General features: G+C 37.2%; 1 protein-coding gene across 1 annotated transcript; it reads right to left on the bottom strand.

The window, feature by feature from the left end:
* Nucleotides 1-1,500: 1,500 nt before the first annotated feature.
* On the bottom strand, nucleotides 1,501-15,247 carry LOC308559321 (UDP-glucuronosyltransferase 2B31-like). The gene is made up of 6 exons (XM_081141967.1): nucleotides 12,698-15,247; nucleotides 10,791-10,939; nucleotides 8,486-8,617; nucleotides 6,490-6,577; nucleotides 5,423-5,642; nucleotides 1,501-2,720 (listed from the first exon to the last, which is right to left on the bottom strand). The coding sequence occupies exons 1-6, from the start codon at nucleotides 13,473-13,475 to the stop codon at nucleotides 2,441-2,443; spliced, it is 1,647 nt and encodes a 548-aa protein (XP_080998093.1). The 5' UTR covers nucleotides 13,476-15,247; the 3' UTR covers nucleotides 1,501-2,440.
* Nucleotides 15,248-15,292: the final 45 nt, after the last annotated feature.

Below are 15,292 nucleotides of genomic sequence, written 5' to 3' on the forward strand. Positions count from 1 at the left end.
CCTCTAGTATGAGCCCTGACCAGGGATGGAACTGCAACCTCATGGTGTATGGGACAACTATCCAATCAACTGAGCCACCTGGTCAGGGTCATAATAAGATTGTTTTACCAGATAAATTGAATCATTTTTTATGTTGGGGAAAATGTCATAAATTAAGCCCTGCTCTCAAAAAAAAAAAAAAAAAAATTAAAATTAAAAAAGCCATGTCTTCTAAGAGTTTGAAATCTTGATTGGATTTAAATTTAAAGAACCACTTGACATTTAATCACGTGAACATTTACTGATTCTTTGAATTAATGTTTTGTTTTTTTGAGAAGTGAGGTTGAGATTTACATGGTACTGAAGCTTATGTGCCCCAGAATAAATAAATGGTTATTATATAAATTATTTGATCCCCAAACATTATGGCATTGTTTGTTTCTTACATAGGGTGGATAATGTTAATATTATTACTCAAATATGTATGGTCATGGGAAACAGTTTTTAATACTATTTACAATAGCTCTTATCACTTCTCATTGTGCTTTTTTTATGATGTTAGGAAAAAAATCTCTGTTGAGTTATATACCTAAGAGGTAGTTAATACCATTAGTTTATCTGCTTCACTGGTGGGGAAGTTGAGGCATAGGGTCTTTACACATTATACTTCCTCAAAAATAGTTTAACCAGATTAGTTGTTTGGAAAATTATCTGTAGGAAAATAATTTCATGACGTAATTTTTGTTTTCTGAAACATCAGTGACTTTTGTCGTCTTGTATGTATTATTGACCATTTTACTTTTGTGAATTTCCTACTCATATTCATCATCTGTTTTCACAGATGCAGTTTGGACTGTTTGATTTTTTTTGTTAGAGATTTATGGTAGTTCTCACTATACAATGAATACCCAAACTTTTTCTGTTACCTATTAGGGTAAATTATTTAAATCTCAGTGCATGATTTAATAATATTATTTACTACAGCCCTATGTTAGTTCCATTTGTCTTTTAAAATGTGTCAGTTATCTAGAGGAGTTGCATGGAGAATTCTATGGTAAGTTTTTTTCTGTATTTTCCCCATCATCAAAGCTTTAATTTGTTTTCAAAATAAATTTTATGCCTTAGTTTGGAGAATGTTGCAAGATTTTGTTGATGGTCTTCTTGACTAATAAAGATTACTAATTGATTTTCCTATCTTAGACCAATTTGTTCATAAAGTGTTGTCCTGATATGTAGGTTTTGGGGGGGGGGGGGCTTTAGATTCCTTTGTTTTGTTTTAACCAATTTTCCATAAAACTTACATAGTTTTTGTATTCTTCTCATTGTTACTGATATGCTAGTCAGAGTGTGCCTAGGTTTAATAAAAATGATAAATTTTTTTTGTCATGACAAAGAATTGAATATTTAGATAGAAGAGCTATGGGAGGAATGGGGCAATGGTGTCTTGAGGAAAGAGACAAAAGAATGAGATGGACATGCTGATCTAGTATGGTCATGTGGAATAATTGTCATTATATCAAATTGTGTTCAACAAATACATTTAATTTCACACCATCTCTGTCAGTAGATAAGTGATGCTGCATCTTATTCTGAAATACACACACACACACACACACACACAGAAAATGAAAATTCAATAAATCCTTTTAGGAGTGTAGGTTCTATACTATCTTAATCCACAATGGAGACTTTATATCCATTGTTAAAGGCTGAATATGAGAGTGAAAGCAATTGGGTAAATAAAGGCCATGAGGAAGAGATAATTTAGTTTGTGAAATAAAGGTTTTCATAAATAGCTCAATTTTATAATAGGAAGCAGATAGCAGTTGTTATATTTCTAATCCAACAAACATTCCACTGAAAAGTGAGTTAAACTGAATGAAGGCAAATGACTTGCCATGTCTTTAGGTAAGAAGTGATCCTGATGCTGGATGCACAGGAAAAGCCAGGGAGCATTACTAGTCTCCCAAAATGAAACAAAAGGGTGAATCTTGTCACAGAATTCCAATGATTGAGTTTCCTTACCTAAAAAATTCTGCACCAAAATGTAGTTAAAATATTCTGAGTGTCTGCAAGACATGGATGCTATGAGTAGACTTCTTAATGTTTTTGTGTACATGCACAATATGTGAAACACTGTTAGAATCAATAATTTTGTTGGTATTGCTTGTGAATTAGGGGAATAAAGTTCAATATAAGACCATTTAGGTTGTTATTTTTTTATTATTTCCAAGATTTTTCTCTTTGGAATGAACTATTTCTAGTTCAAACAGGTGGTAAATCACTTGGAAATAAATTTTGATCTAAATCACTTGACAACACATTTTGATCTGAGAAGCTAAATTGTGAAAAGTCATTTTGTCACAGGAAGAGGGGATCCTTAAATCACAACTTCATTGTGCTAGAATAAAGTGGAGGAGTCCCATCTATGGGGCATATCAGCTTCAGGCCTCAGAAACAACTACTCCCTTTTCCCCTTCTTTCCTGGGTTAGCAAACTTCCGGCAACAAAACAGAACACATTTTGTGATGACAAATATGGCAGTTGCCACACAGGCCAGCAGGAACCCAATCACATCCAAAGAGTGGTACTGGAACCAGGTGAGGTCATGGGAGGCTGGCCGCAGGTGTTTGGCTCCTTTGTGGCGCATGACAAACTCGATCCAGAAGACTGCTCGATCTAGAGGTTTCATGGGCTGGTCATGGTGAATTCTTGATAACCTCATTGCATTCTCTTTATATCTAAAGGAGAAACACAAAAGATGTCAACACTGAAAGTAAATTAATTTGCCTAACCAATTCAAACCCATAAAGAGTTTTTGTCAAACAAATGATTTAAAATACATACCTTAGAATTACAGAAGTAGCAGTATATTTTTATGTGGGTCTCAAAGTTTGACTTCTAAATTAAAAATTTCTGATTGAAAAATATTTTAAACAGTAAAGATGAAAGATAAAGTGGGAAAGTTATTTATTTATTTTTATTTACTTAATTTATTTAACAGAGGAAGTGATAGGAGCCATTCTATATGCTATATGTTGGATGGTGGTAATGCATATTTAGGATAGTGCTCTGGAAGTTTTTAAAGAGGAACTGTGTCATGACAGGAGAAATGCTTCCTCACAAGTCTCTGTACTTCTCTTCATAGCTCTATTTTTAACCCTGTAGCCAAAATAATTTTTTTGAAACCCATCAGAGTATGACACTCACCTGCTCAAAATTCCTATCTGGCTTCTCATCACACTTAGAATAAAATCCAAATCTATTCTTGGCCCTATAGGCTGGCCACCTCTTCTACCATTTTGTCCCGTGCACACTATTGTTGTCACAGTGATCTATTCATCAAAGCTGCAAATGTGTTCTCAGGTCAGCACCTTTGCACTTTCTATTCCCATTGTTCCTCTCCTGGAACAGTTTTTCCTGCAACACCCTCAGGCTGCTTCTATTTTGGGGAATTATGGCAGCCAAAGTAAGAAGCTGTGTCAGGGCAGTAAAGGAGCTTCTAAGGTAGAGTGCCCCACTGGCCATCATCCATGAATTTTGTTCCAGACACGTGAGGTTCATTGTATTGCCAACCACCATCTGAATGCTTTATAGTGCTATTCCCTTCTGTTGGGCAAGAGTTCAATGATGAGCTGGCCATATTTGTTTCCTGTGGTGTAATAGACTGGGTGCCTGTTGTCTGCATTGGAAGAGATGAAATTGCTACCGTCTTAAGGTTTGGTGTTGGTGCTGGAGTTGTAGGAGCAGAGGCAGGGACACAAGGTGATGGAAGACTGGTGACCTCAGGTGGAGCGAAAAGCAACACGTAAGCTTGTGTTTTAAATAGTATATACAATTAGTTTTTGAAATCTAGTCTGACAATCTTTGTATTTTAATGATTTAGTCTGTTTCAATTTACTATAGGTACTGACATATTTACATTTGAATCTATTGACTTACCCTACCTTTCTTTTCTATTTGTCCAAATTGCTTTTTGTTTCTTTTCTTATTCATTCTTTCCTCTTTTAAAAGTACTTCCAATTCAACTGTACTACTGTTTTCTTCTTGATAATACATTTTGAAGTATCCCTTAGGTGTTTCCCTTTTAATATAATAATCCTGATAATAGTAATAGATGCTCAAATGATGGTCAGCATGCTAGGCACTACACATTTCACAATGCTATTTTATTTGTAGTATCGCAAATTTAATCAATAAAGATTTATTTTATCAAAATTAAAACGTTTTCTGCTTAATGATACCAATAAGAGGATGAAAAATTAACCACCTAGAATGGGAAAAATATTTAAAAATCAAATCTCTGATAAGGTATTTGTATCTATAGTATATAAAGAGTTCTTATAACTCAATAATGTAAAGACAAATAACCCAATTAAACATTGGAGAAGCATTGAAATAGACATTTCTCACAGTAAGATAGATAAATGGCCAATAAGCACAATAAAAGTTAAAAAAAAAGACTGATGACAGCAAGCATTCACAATTATGTAGAGACTTGGAACGCTCACACACAACTGATAGGAATATAAAATGGGGCTATCCCTTCAGACGTCATTTTGGCAGTCTGTCATAAAATTATCACATGACCCCAAATCCACTTGTAGTTATCTACCCAAAAATGAATAAAACAGATGTTCACACAAAAATATAATGTGTTCATAATAGCAAAATGTGGAAGCAACCAAAATGCCCCTGAACCGATAGATGGATAAATAAAACAAGTTATATTCATACAATAAAATATTATTCAGCAGCGCAAAGCTACAAGAGAGAAGCCAGTTGGAAAAGACCAGATATTATATGATTCCACTTGTTTGAAATATCCAGAAGGGCTAATCTCTAGAGACAGAAAGTTGATTAATTGCTGCTTGAGTGGGGGGTGGGCAAGTGATGGGAGTGAGAAGTGACTTCTAAGGCATATGACATTTCCATTTTGGTGTGATAAATATGTCCTAAATTTATACTATTGTGGTGGTTTTATAGCTCTGTAAACAAATTGTATATATTTGAATTTTATACTTTAAACAGGTAAATTTTATGATATATAAATTATATTTTATTATAAAATCTGTTAAAATAATGACAATAGGATAAGTTTTGGGGCAAAAAGAGATTTATAAATTCAGAAATTTTACATAGTGAGTTGATATAATTTATGCAATTTCTTCTAGTTTATCATTCTTTCTGTCTGTGGTTTTATCATATTTTTAAAATGTGTCCTATTTGTAATTTCCTACAAAAGTTTTGCATTATTTGGTTACTTATTAAATCAATGGTGTTAAAATGTAACTGAAGTAGATGTCCGATTAAAAATAAAAGTAGATTTAAGATGAGTTAAATCATGTTAATAAAGTCAAAATTAGCCTATTAAATGTAAAATAAAACTCATATGCATCACTGGCAAAACACCTATCTATAAGTAAAAATATGTGATACTTACGAAGGGTCATTGATGACTGTCTTCAATGCATTGAGCAGACCTGTACTTGAAATAGTGTTCACGTCCAATCTGACAGCTGCTCCCTTGGTCTGCATGCGAGCAATGTTATCGGGTTGATCAGCAAACATAGGGATGCCCACCATAGGGATCCCATGGTAGATCGCCTCATAGATGCCATTGGTTCCACCATGAGTTATAAAGGCTTTGGTTTTTGGATGACCTAGGATTGGGTGAATTTCAGCAAATTATGAACTGTAAGTCTTGGAATAAAATGAGAGTTGGGCAATGAAGGCACTGACAGAGACAACGTATTTAGTAACAAATTGGTCTGCACTTCAGACTGAATTAAAATGTCTTTCTGAACTCATAGGAAGAGGCACCTAAGTCTGCTGGAGAGACAGTGAAGGCTTTCATAGATCAAAGTGTTTCTTGTGACTCAAAAATGAATAGAAATTGCCAGTGGACAGATTGAAAGAAAATATTCTGGATTAAAAAACAAAGTATGTAAAACAGAAAAGTGGTGTGGCATGTTAGAATATATTCTCTTAATAAAGTAGTGAAGTCACTGCGTGTGATATGTAGAAGTCAAGGCAGAAGGCCAGGGGATGGCAGTGGCACAGGAATCAGAGGAAGGAAAGGCTGCACTTTATAATGAAATATCTTATTACTTCCGAGGGAGATTCTGAGCTTTTTCCCAGTGGAAAATGGAGAGTCACTGGTAATACAAGAGGAGCTGATCTTTTTCAGGGGCAGTGGGTTAAAGGATAGGTGTAAGGAGAGAACAGGAGACGGAGATAATCGGGAAAGTGTAGAGATGTGCTCTGCGAGGGGTGGTTACACAGGAAACAAAGGCATGTGGTCTGCGGCCCTAAGGAACGTGACTGTGAAATAAGATGCCAACGGTTACAGCTGACCCTTTTCCCCTGGGACCGGGACATAAATACTGGGACATTTTTAATTTTTATTTTTGAGGTTTTCAGTAAGAAATGTTCAATAAATGTCCTTCCTAGTGACCTGTTTATCATTCTGGCTGAACTGACCGATTTCAGTGTTTTCCAGAATCTTACCAAGAAGGTCATTCTGGGGGATCCACTTATAGAGCCGAGTATTTGGCCCTAAGGTGTCTGGCTTTTTGCCATCGTATCTCCATATAACCTGTTAGGGTAAAGAAAGTAACATACTTCTTGAGTCAAACTACAGTTATATCATGTTAGAATTCTAAACAGATTCAGGGGCATCTGGGTAAAGCCTTGCCTGTTACAGATAGGAAATGAGGGCCAGACACGTCAGGTAATGAGGCCCAATGAAACGCTGATGCAACAGGAGCACTCACTCGTGCGACCTGCACTTATTTTTATATTCAGTCACGAATGAGCGCAACCGTGACGTTTCACACTTAGGAGTTCGACAAATGCGATGATCCATGACCAATTCATGCAGATAAAGTTTTTAGGGAGTCATATAATTGTAGTGTAAAACCCAGCAAATTACTAATAATCTACACATTGATTTTAACTATTTATTATACCTGCTCTCATCTTCCAGATTTAATGTTAACCTGTTTATTTCTTTTTGAATGATGGAGAAGTGCTTTACTTATATTCACTACTTTCATAAGTTATTTTATTGCAGTCTTACATCATATGATTTACAAAATCAATGCAGTCAGCTCTTTGTGAGAATTAAATCACTTAATTTAAATGCCATTTAACAGTTTATTATTAAAAATAAATAATTTCTGTTTAATGAGTATGTTTAGCTACTTGTTAATCACCACTTCCAAGTGGTAATTTTTATATAGATCCAGTATTAACACCCTTGCCGGGATTGAAAATTTTCTTAAAATGTAGAAATGAAAAGCCCATTGGCACTTCATAAATAATAGTCTGTCTGTTGAAAAGATCAAATATGATGATGGTGGTGCATTTTATTCAACTGACTCTTAGCACTTCAGAATGTGCTGCAGTGTACTGACAACACTGATTAATGTGGTTAATTAATTATAAATGGTCAAGCGATTTCTAAGTCCACTACTAAGCTGGATTATACATCTGTTTGCTGTGTGAGTGTTAACATTACTTCAGTTCTCAGCCAATTAGCGTGCGTGATAAGGAGAGAGCTACATTAGTTAGGAAACTGAAAGTGGTTCAGAAATGCCCAGAGACTTCAAGGGTATTCTCTGTATTAGAATAATCGATTATTCTCTTACTTTATGGAGAAGTGTGTGGTGTGGGGAGGGCGTCTGGAACTGTCTGTGCTAGGCTGGCTTCTGGTGGACTCTTTTATATTCCCTCCCTCTCCCTCAATCATGAGAAGTAATTTTTCTGAGGGTTGCTTTGGGGCCCATTTATAAACACTGGGTCACCTTGCGGGCTGGGCCCACCTGCAGCCTTTCTTTTATGTCTTCCTGCTTCAGAATTTAGCAGATCCCAGCCACCAGGGAGGTTTTCTCTGTCTTTTTTACAGGCTGCTTTTTCTCTTTCCCTAAATGACTGTGGCTGGCTTGGGTCCCTGGGTGCAGCTTGGTGAGCCCTGGGCATCGTTTCTCTGAATATCACCTTGAAACACTGAATAGGCCCAACCCCAAGTTCAGGAAGACTGAGAGAGGCCTGGATTACCTGTCAAGCCTGAACTGTGTCATGCCTTTCAGGCTGTTGTCATTCCCCGTTTAATGTTACTGTTAAAATTTAACTCCATTCTGAGAACTTCTGTAGTGTTTACAGAACCCTAGGAATCCTGCAAGAAAATGGAGCAAATGACTAGATAGAATTTGGTGGTATCTTTACCTGCCTACGATACTATTATAACACCAGACTTCACACTATGCCTCTTAAATATGCTTCTTTGTGATCACAGTGTTAATGCCAAAGTTATTGTCCATCAGAAATACTCTCTGTACTACTTTAGCACCTGCCATGGGTATTGTGTTTTTCAAATTGATATCTGAGATAAATTGGAGCTATCGTGATAGTTTACCTTTCATGTAGCAATTTCTGTAATCCGAGACGCTTTACAGAGTTTAACACACTCATTAGTTTTCTACTCTAAGGTAGTTTATCTAACCTTTTGAGGAATCTGGGCAAGGGCTGATGCAATCATATTCGCACTTTCTTCCGTCATGTTAGTGACCATTGACCCCAGAGTAAACACGACAATACCATTTTCTCCAGAGCTCTGGGCAAACTCTTCCATTTCCTGTGAGGGAAGAATTTACCCATCACAAAAGAGCAACAGCACAGTGAACACTATTGAAAGGATTGCTACAAACAAGTAAAGAGAGAAAATTAAGTATTATAAGGAGTTATTAGTGTAGTGTAGTATTTCAACTTGCTCAATTGATTACCAAATTATGTATACGTTTACTTTTAAGTACTTCACAGGATGTGTTCTCTGTGACTCTGATAGAAAATATAATCTTGATCTATTAAATGAGGAATTATAGGCTGACATATATTAGGTTATGAAAAATATTCTTTTTTAATTTATTGCTTTGAGAGAGAGAGAAAGGAGAGATTTGTTGTTCTACTTATTCATACACTCATTGGCTGCTTCCTGCATGTGCCCTGACTAGGATTGAATCCACAACCTTGGCATATCCTGAGGATGCTCTAACCAACTGAGCTACCCAGCCAGGCCAATAATATTGTTAAGAGTAATAAAAACAACAATAGTAACAATATTTAATATTACTCTGTGTCACTATGTGCCAGAGATATTTTAAGTATTTCATATGCATGTTAATTTTTTTTCTTCCTAATAGATATATGAAGTTGATATTATAAGAGTAGGTGTCGTCACATCTTTAATGTCTAGATTTCCATTATTTGCCTGAACTCTTGCAACAACCCCCTCTTTGCCTTTCCACTCTAGTCCGAGTACAATTCAATCCAGTGACTGTATCTTGAGGGCTTTTTAAGAAAGGAAGTCTGATCATATCTCTTCCTTTTTTCCTTTTCATTGGCTTCCAAATGTTTTCATTAGCTGCTTCAAAGTCCTTGTAATTACTTATCTCTAACTCACTTCTCCAGCGTCATCTGCCTCTTTATTCAGCCTCTTCCTGATTGGACTTCTGGGGAATTGTCATTGTTTTTCCTGCTTTACCTTTAGTGTCTTCCTCTTTCCCATTCCTTCCTGCTTTCATTGCACATCTTCCAGGTCCCACATAATTATCAACGATACGAAATATTTTCTATAATCCCAGCTGGGTGTTCTCTAGCATTTTGGTCTTACCTTATTATAATACCCTTCACACAATTTTTATTACTTATATTCTGCCTTTCCAAGTAGAATGCCAGGTTTCTATGGGTAGGAATTGTGTCTACTCCTTTCTTCCTTCCTTTTCTTTTCTTTTCTTTTCTTTTCTTTTCTTTTCTTTTCTTTCTTTTCTTTTCTTTTCTTTTCTTTTCTTTTCTTTTCTTTTCTTTTCTTTTTCTCTTTTCTTTTCTTTTCTTTTCTTTTCCTCTTTCTTTCTTTCTTTCTTTCTTTCTTTCTTTCTTTCTTTCTTTCTTTCTTTCTTTCCTTCCTTCCTTCCTTCCTTCCTTCCTTCCTTCCTTCCTTCCTTCCTTCCTTTTCTTTCTTTCCTTCTTTCTTTCCTTCTCTCTTTTTTCTTTCTTTCTTTCTTTCTTTCTTTCTTTCTTTCTTTCTTTCTTTCTTTCTTTCTTCTTTCTTTTTCTTTCTTTCTTTTTCTTTTGCATAAAAATTCTTTTAATCTTATGTTTTCTACTAACAATTTGTGAGAATTTTGCACTCCAGAATATTCCTATAGCTGACTCACATGAAAATAATCTCCCCCCATACTTAATTTTTTAAAATCTTTTTTTTTGAAAATATTACAGGTGTCCCCTTTTTATCCCCACTGATCCCCTCCACCCCACATCCATCCCACCCCCAGGCTTTCCCCATTCCAATGTCTGTGTCCATGGGTTATGCTTATAAACACATGAGTTCTCTGATTAATCTCTCCCCACCTCCTCCCCCTCCCCACCTTCCCCCTGAGATCCCTCAGTCTGCTCCATGCTTCTATGTCTCTTTCTCTGTATATTCAGCACTTATCTCTGGACTATGCTGGTCATTTTAAGAATATTCTTTGAATGAGCGATTCACACTTCCTTATGTGTTGAATAATGAAGACCATAATTTAACTGACCCTATTTCCAAAGTCTCCCAAGTATAATTCTTTATTCTGTAATGATAATATCATTCAGATTCTTGAAACAGTATAGAAATATGAGTTTCTAATTGGCAGGTCACTTTACCCAGATTCCCATATCTCTCATAGTGTGATTGGATATTCCCAAATGAAGAACACAGAATCATTTCTACTGGAAGTGCAAAGTAAACAAAGTAAAACAAACATGAATAGGTTCACCTTAGGCAGAGGCTTAGCAGGTTTGCAGTGGAGGCCTCCAACAAATTCAAAATGTGGCAAGAGTGGGTGGGGAAACTCAAAATCCCAATAGGTTCGAATGAGCCACATTTCAGCTTTACTCATTAACTCAAATAATGTGGTGGGTCTTCCTGGAGGGAAAAAGCAAAAACAAAGGCAGAGAAAATGAGAGTAGTGTAATGTGAATATACCGGGTGATTTTCTGAAAGGAGCTTGTAGTAATATAGCCAAAGATGTATAAAAGTGATTGGCTTGAAAATATATACATATACATATACGTATACGTATACGCAAACACACACATGTACATTATATATGTGTATATATATAATATAGACTTTTATCTCTGTCACATCAGATTCCCATATCTGATGTTACATCAGTACATTCAGAATCATAAACAATTACTTATCTAAGCAGTAAAGAATGAAACATTCATTTGTTTACTCTGTAAAGCTTCTAAATTAACTAATGCAAATGTAAACAGAGGTTTCAACTCCTCAGTCAATTAACCCCTCTATACACACGGAAATGCCTTTCCCTAGAATACTCAGTCTAGATTCTACAATTTAGCAAGCTACTTCCTTGTTTCTAGATTTTACAAGTAAACTGTGAGGTTTTTGAGAGTATGGCTACTATTGCATTTGGTTCATGTTAGGAGCTTAATAATATTTGTGTATTAAATAAAAATATTTGCAAAAAGCAGCTGGAAAATTTTCACAAAGTATGGAAATAAATGTGCTCACCCTTAATTTTGGCTCATTTTGTCTTTAATGGAGAAATATAGGTTTCAAAAAATATAGACATAAAACAATTATCCACCCTTCAACAAGATTTTAGGCCTTTAAAACAGATGATTTATAAACACTTAGTGAAGAAATGTAATTATTAGGAACTTCAAAAGTAGGTTCCCTAATCTGAGATAGAGCCATTCTATTTCTCCATTGTCAAAGAATTCTTCAGGTAATATGGCAAAACAGTTTAATTTTTAAATAAGAAAAATGAGGAGAAACAAGTGGAAACAATTTCCCCAATGATCCGTAGACATTGTGTTAGAAATATATAACTCCTCAATCTACATTTGTGCTTTGATGAAGATGTTTAATGAAATTTCCAATACCTTTATTAAAGATGAAACAATTATAGTAAAATTGATGTGTAAGACAAATGGGCAGAGCACAGAGGATTTTTAGGGCAGTTAAACTACTCTGTACAATGGTATAATGGTGGATACATGATATTATAAATTTGTTCAAAGTCACAGAATATACAACGCCAAGAGTGAGCTCTAATATAAACTTTGGACTTTAGATAATAATGATATGTCAGTATATTTTCATCAGTTGAAACAAATGTCCTTCTCTAATGGGGGATGTTGACAATAGAGGAGTCAGGGCATATGTGGGAAATCTCTACTTAATATTGCTGTGGCCCTAAAACTCTTCCATAAAATAAAGCCTATTATTAACAAGCAAATAAAGAAGAATGGATATGTGATTGCTTAAAGAACTTCCCAGTGCTTCAATTTGGGGTCTCTGACTTCCTGGAGTATTCTATACTAGTGGAACCCAGGGTTCAAACTAACCTCATAATTTAAGCATTTCTATAATATAGGGTATCCCCCCCCCCAAAAATATATATATATATACACTTTGAATAATTATTAATTCCAATGTGTTAAATTTGGAAAGAAACATCAATTGAGCTATCAGAAAAAAGTGTGTATACATTTTTTTGGGACACCCTGGATTTGTGAGATTTAAAGATCATTATATGTTATTATATAATCATTTAACTTATAAAAGACAAATTCCGTTCACTTAATATTTATATAAACTCACCTTCCAAGGACTAGGAAAGTTAAGACTTCAAGTAAAGATGTGGCTTACCTAGTACTTCCCTGATAAACTGATCCCACTTCTTCTGATTATATGTTTGGAACCAGAAGTCAAAATAGAGCACGTATATCATATTTTCTACCCTCTCCATGAAGGTCATCTGATCACTTAATCCTGACAAGACAACAGGTACGTAGGACGGAGGGAATGGAAGTCCTCCGCTATACTTTTCAATTGTGTAGCCCGGAGAGAAGCGGAGACTGTACACCAAAGGTATTTTAAGTAGTTCTGCCAGTAGCTCACCACAGGGTCCAACGGCGTCTGCAAGAATGACATCAAACCTTGATTCCTGTAGTTTTGTCATAAGTTTCCTATTTAAAACAGCATCTTTGCAGAGCTTTTCAACAAATTCAGAACCTTCCCAAAACATTTCTTGCATTAGTGAAAAATGTGTCCAAAATCTATGTTTTGGTAGATCATATGTCCATTTATTGATTAGCTGCATGAAAAATAATTCGAAATCATCTTTTGTTAAAGATGTAGGAAAAATCTCAAATTTAATAGCAGATGCCTTATTGGGAACAACAACAATTGAAGCTGAAGATGTCAGAACAGTTACTTCATGACCTCTGTGGACAAGTTCATCCAGGATTGTCTTCATATTCATCCAATGGCTATATTCTGTGGGCCACACCAGCACCTTTCCACAACACCCAGGGCGAATGTGACAGCTCAGCTGTAGCAGCAGCAGAACGGAAATCCACTTCGTAGGCATCCTGGTGGAGCAGTGTTTCTTTTCAAATTGCTGGTCCCTTTTACCATGGTTCATGCTTATGTCCAAGAGAAATTGATCAGAAAGTTAAAATATAACTGCTACACCTGAAAGTAAAGCAGTCATAGAATTTGGATCACAAGTGGAAAAAGCAAAAGATAGATTAATAGTTAGGCAATCATGACACAAAAACATCTCATTCCGTTGTCGTAGTTTTAGATTCCACACAAACACACACACAACGTAAGTTTTTATTTATTTTTGGAAACTAGCTCATGTTTAATTGTGACATTTTAAAATTGTACAAGTGTTTTGACATCTTCCCCCTTTCCTCATATTTAGTCTCTAAAATGGCAGGAAAACACTAACCGATCACAGGTGTCATGGATTTAATGAGTTTATCCCTTCAGTTCGTATTTGCAGCACCCAATATTCCTTTGAAACACCAGACAGACTCGATGGCGGCCAAGAGGCAATTTCAGACCTCCAGAGTTTGAAAGTTCAGGCTCCCTGAGCATTCTGTGTTGCAGTAGCACTCATCTAAACTGGTACGTCCCTGAAGTTGGGCAGCTTCAAATGTGCCAGTTAAAAAAGCTTTTTCCCTTCAAGGGGAAGAAAAATCACTCCTCAAAACCCAGCAGATCTGGCTGTGAGGTCTGTTCTGTCCCATGTCTTGAGGCTGTTTTTTTTGTTTGTTTGTTTTGTTTGTTTGTCTTTCAATGGAGCGGGAGAGACCAAAACCTAACCTGTGTTACAAGAAACAAGACAGTGATGGCTACAAGGGGCGTGATCAGGAAAACCTGAGATCCTCCTTTACCTCACGCATCCAATGCATGTGCTTCACAGAAAACAACAAAATAACAGGTCCACAAAACACAACAGCTAGAATTACAAAATCCATTCCTCCAAAGGTGGCGGATGGCAGGAAGGGGAAGGGAGAAGGTAAATGGCACGGGGAGAAAAGCATTCACATCAGTGCAGGCACGGGAGCTGGCAAATGCTAGCAAGGAGCTGCAGGAAAACTTGCGGTCCTTTCAGACTTACAGGTTAAAAATCCACAATATTGGTGTCAGGAAGGTTGTAACTTATGTGCATCAGAGACAAAGGTCCCAGTTCCTCAGAGAGAAGGGAATATGCAGAGGGCCCTTGGCAGAATGCGTCCTGCCTTTCTTGGTGGGGGAGGTGAACAAAGAAAGAGCTGCAAAGCCTCCTTCCAAACCCATTCATCCCCTAGGGGTGGCAGGTGACTCAGTGGCCTGCGGATGGAGGTCTCCAGTTTGGCAGGGGATGGATGCGGTGAGGGGAACTCCTCTGCAGAGGTTGAGCCACTCGGTAGACCGTCTTGTGGAAGAGTCTGTTGCTTAAGAAAACCACCCAGGAGAAGAGGCTCACCCAGGGGTCTGTGCTTCACCGGTACTGATCATGAAGAAAGGAAGGGCCACTGAAGAAGCAGGCACTGATAATGGGCCATCGCCCTTGGCAGCCCCGGCCATGAGGCCCCCATTACACGATGGACTGTCAGAGTCTAACCCTGGGGCCTGCTCACAGGGACCTCAGCATCTGCAGGGCTTTCTGGGATTGCCTGTTCCAAGAGCTTCGGGCTCTCCCCAGCTCTTGGTTCCAAATGTTTCAAAGGGATGTGTAGGGCATGAGGCAAACATCACATGCCCAGCTGCACTTAGGCCTCCAGGGGCGGGGTGACCCAGAATCCAGAAATCGCTTACTGCAGGTTAGTCGTGACAGAAACTCGCGCTCCTGGGCCCAGCAACCGCAGGGAGTGGGGCTTTTTGTGCCTGAGGAGCCACCCAAGGCTTTCGGTGCACTTCTGCAGGTCGGCCCCGGCGGGCAGCGCCCCACCGGCTCCCCAGCCGCTC

The sequence above is a fragment of the Miniopterus schreibersii genome, assembly GCF_964146895.1.
Source record: "Miniopterus schreibersii genome assembly, chromosome: 1".
NCBI lineage: Eukaryota > Metazoa > Chordata > Mammalia > Chiroptera > Miniopteridae > Miniopterus > Miniopterus schreibersii.

Coding starts and splice junctions, on each gene's coding strand:
- LOC308559321 (XM_081141967.1), bottom strand. CDS start 13,475: ATGAACCATGGTAAAAGGGACCAGCAATTTGAAAAGAAACACTGCTCC. Junction 8,618..10,790: donor CTGCTAAGCCTCTGCCTAAG/GTGAACCTATTC, acceptor CTTCCCTCACAG/GAAATGGAAGAGTTTGCCCA. Junction 2,721..5,422: donor ACAGTCATCAATGACCCTTC/GTAAGTATCACA, acceptor TTTCTCCTTTAG/ATATAAAGAGAATGCAATGA.